The sequence below is a fragment of the Diachasma alloeum genome, unplaced genomic scaffold (genome assembly GCF_001412515.2).
Source record: "Diachasma alloeum isolate Michigan unplaced genomic scaffold, Dall2.0 Dall_scaffold_00188, whole genome shotgun sequence".
NCBI lineage: Eukaryota > Metazoa > Arthropoda > Insecta > Hymenoptera > Braconidae > Diachasma > Diachasma alloeum.
The window spans coordinates 520,895-521,830 of NW_021680354.1; the positions used below are offsets into that span (position 1 = coordinate 520,895).

The following is a 936-nucleotide window of genomic DNA, read 5'->3' on the forward strand; positions in this document are numbered from 1 at the left end:
ATGACGCACAATATTTTTTTTGGTCATGACGGCCGTAGGCAAAAATTCACGGACGCGGAGTGAAGCGGAGCGTCCGTGAAACGCTGCCTTACGGCCGGGATGACAAGAAGGTTTTTTTTTTATTCGGCAATTTGAAACCTATATACAAGGTTTATTAGCCTGAGCCATAAGGCAATTCAGTACAGTACATGGCAACACTGATTATATTTTCAAATTACATTGGTTGAAGAAGTTATCAATAGATTTTATAACAATAGGATCCAGCATATACACAATATGATTCATTGAAGTGGGAAATGGACACTTTCCTTTGATTTTACTGATCAGTTCCTTCCTTTGTTCATCATACTGTCGGCATTGCCAGACTAAATGGTCCACATCTTGCTCCGGATATCCACACTCACATGAAGGAGAGTCCACCACCCCAATCCTGGCCAGTGAGGCTTTCAGATTGTAGTGATTGGCTCTAATTCTGTTCACCCAAACTACAGTGTTTCGTCGAAGTTTTTTGAACTTCCTGAACCAGGGTTTAGCAGAGTTACTGTAAAAATCCCTGAAATATACTTTGCCCTTCATGGCTCCTGTTTCTTTCAGCTGTTGAGATGTATTCTTTTTTGACAAACTTCTGAATTCCTCTTTGAAATCAGTAAAGGGGAGGCTGGAGATTTCAGGGCGTATCACTTCAGTTGCTGTTTTCGCTAGACGATCAGCCTCTTCGTTTCCTGGAATTCCCATATGAGATGGTATCCAGAAGAATTTCAATTCTCGAGACGTAGGTGTAAGGGTGTTGAAGTGATTATATTTTTCACGAACTTGCAGTAGATATTTGTTTACATTGATCTTCAATTGTGGATGATTGAGGGCTTGCAGAGCGCTGAGACTGTCTGTGAGTATGTGAATGTCTTTCTGGGTGTTCTGCAAAGCTAACTCCATAGC

The 936-nt window shown here is 41.2% G+C and overlaps 1 protein-coding gene across 1 annotated transcript; it reads right to left on the bottom strand.

Moving 5' to 3' along the window:
- Positions 1-201: 201 nt before the first annotated feature.
- LOC107048362 lies at positions 202-933 on the bottom strand. The gene has a single exon (XM_015271511.1). The coding sequence runs from the start codon at positions 931-933 to the stop codon at positions 202-204; it is 732 nt and encodes a 243-aa protein (XP_015126997.1).
- Positions 934-936: the final 3 nt, after the last annotated feature.

Excerpts from the sequence above, each read along its gene's own strand:
- LOC107048362 (XM_015271511.1), bottom strand. The coding sequence starts at position 933 with ATGGAGTTAGCTTTGCAGAACACCCAGAAAGACATTCACATACTCACA.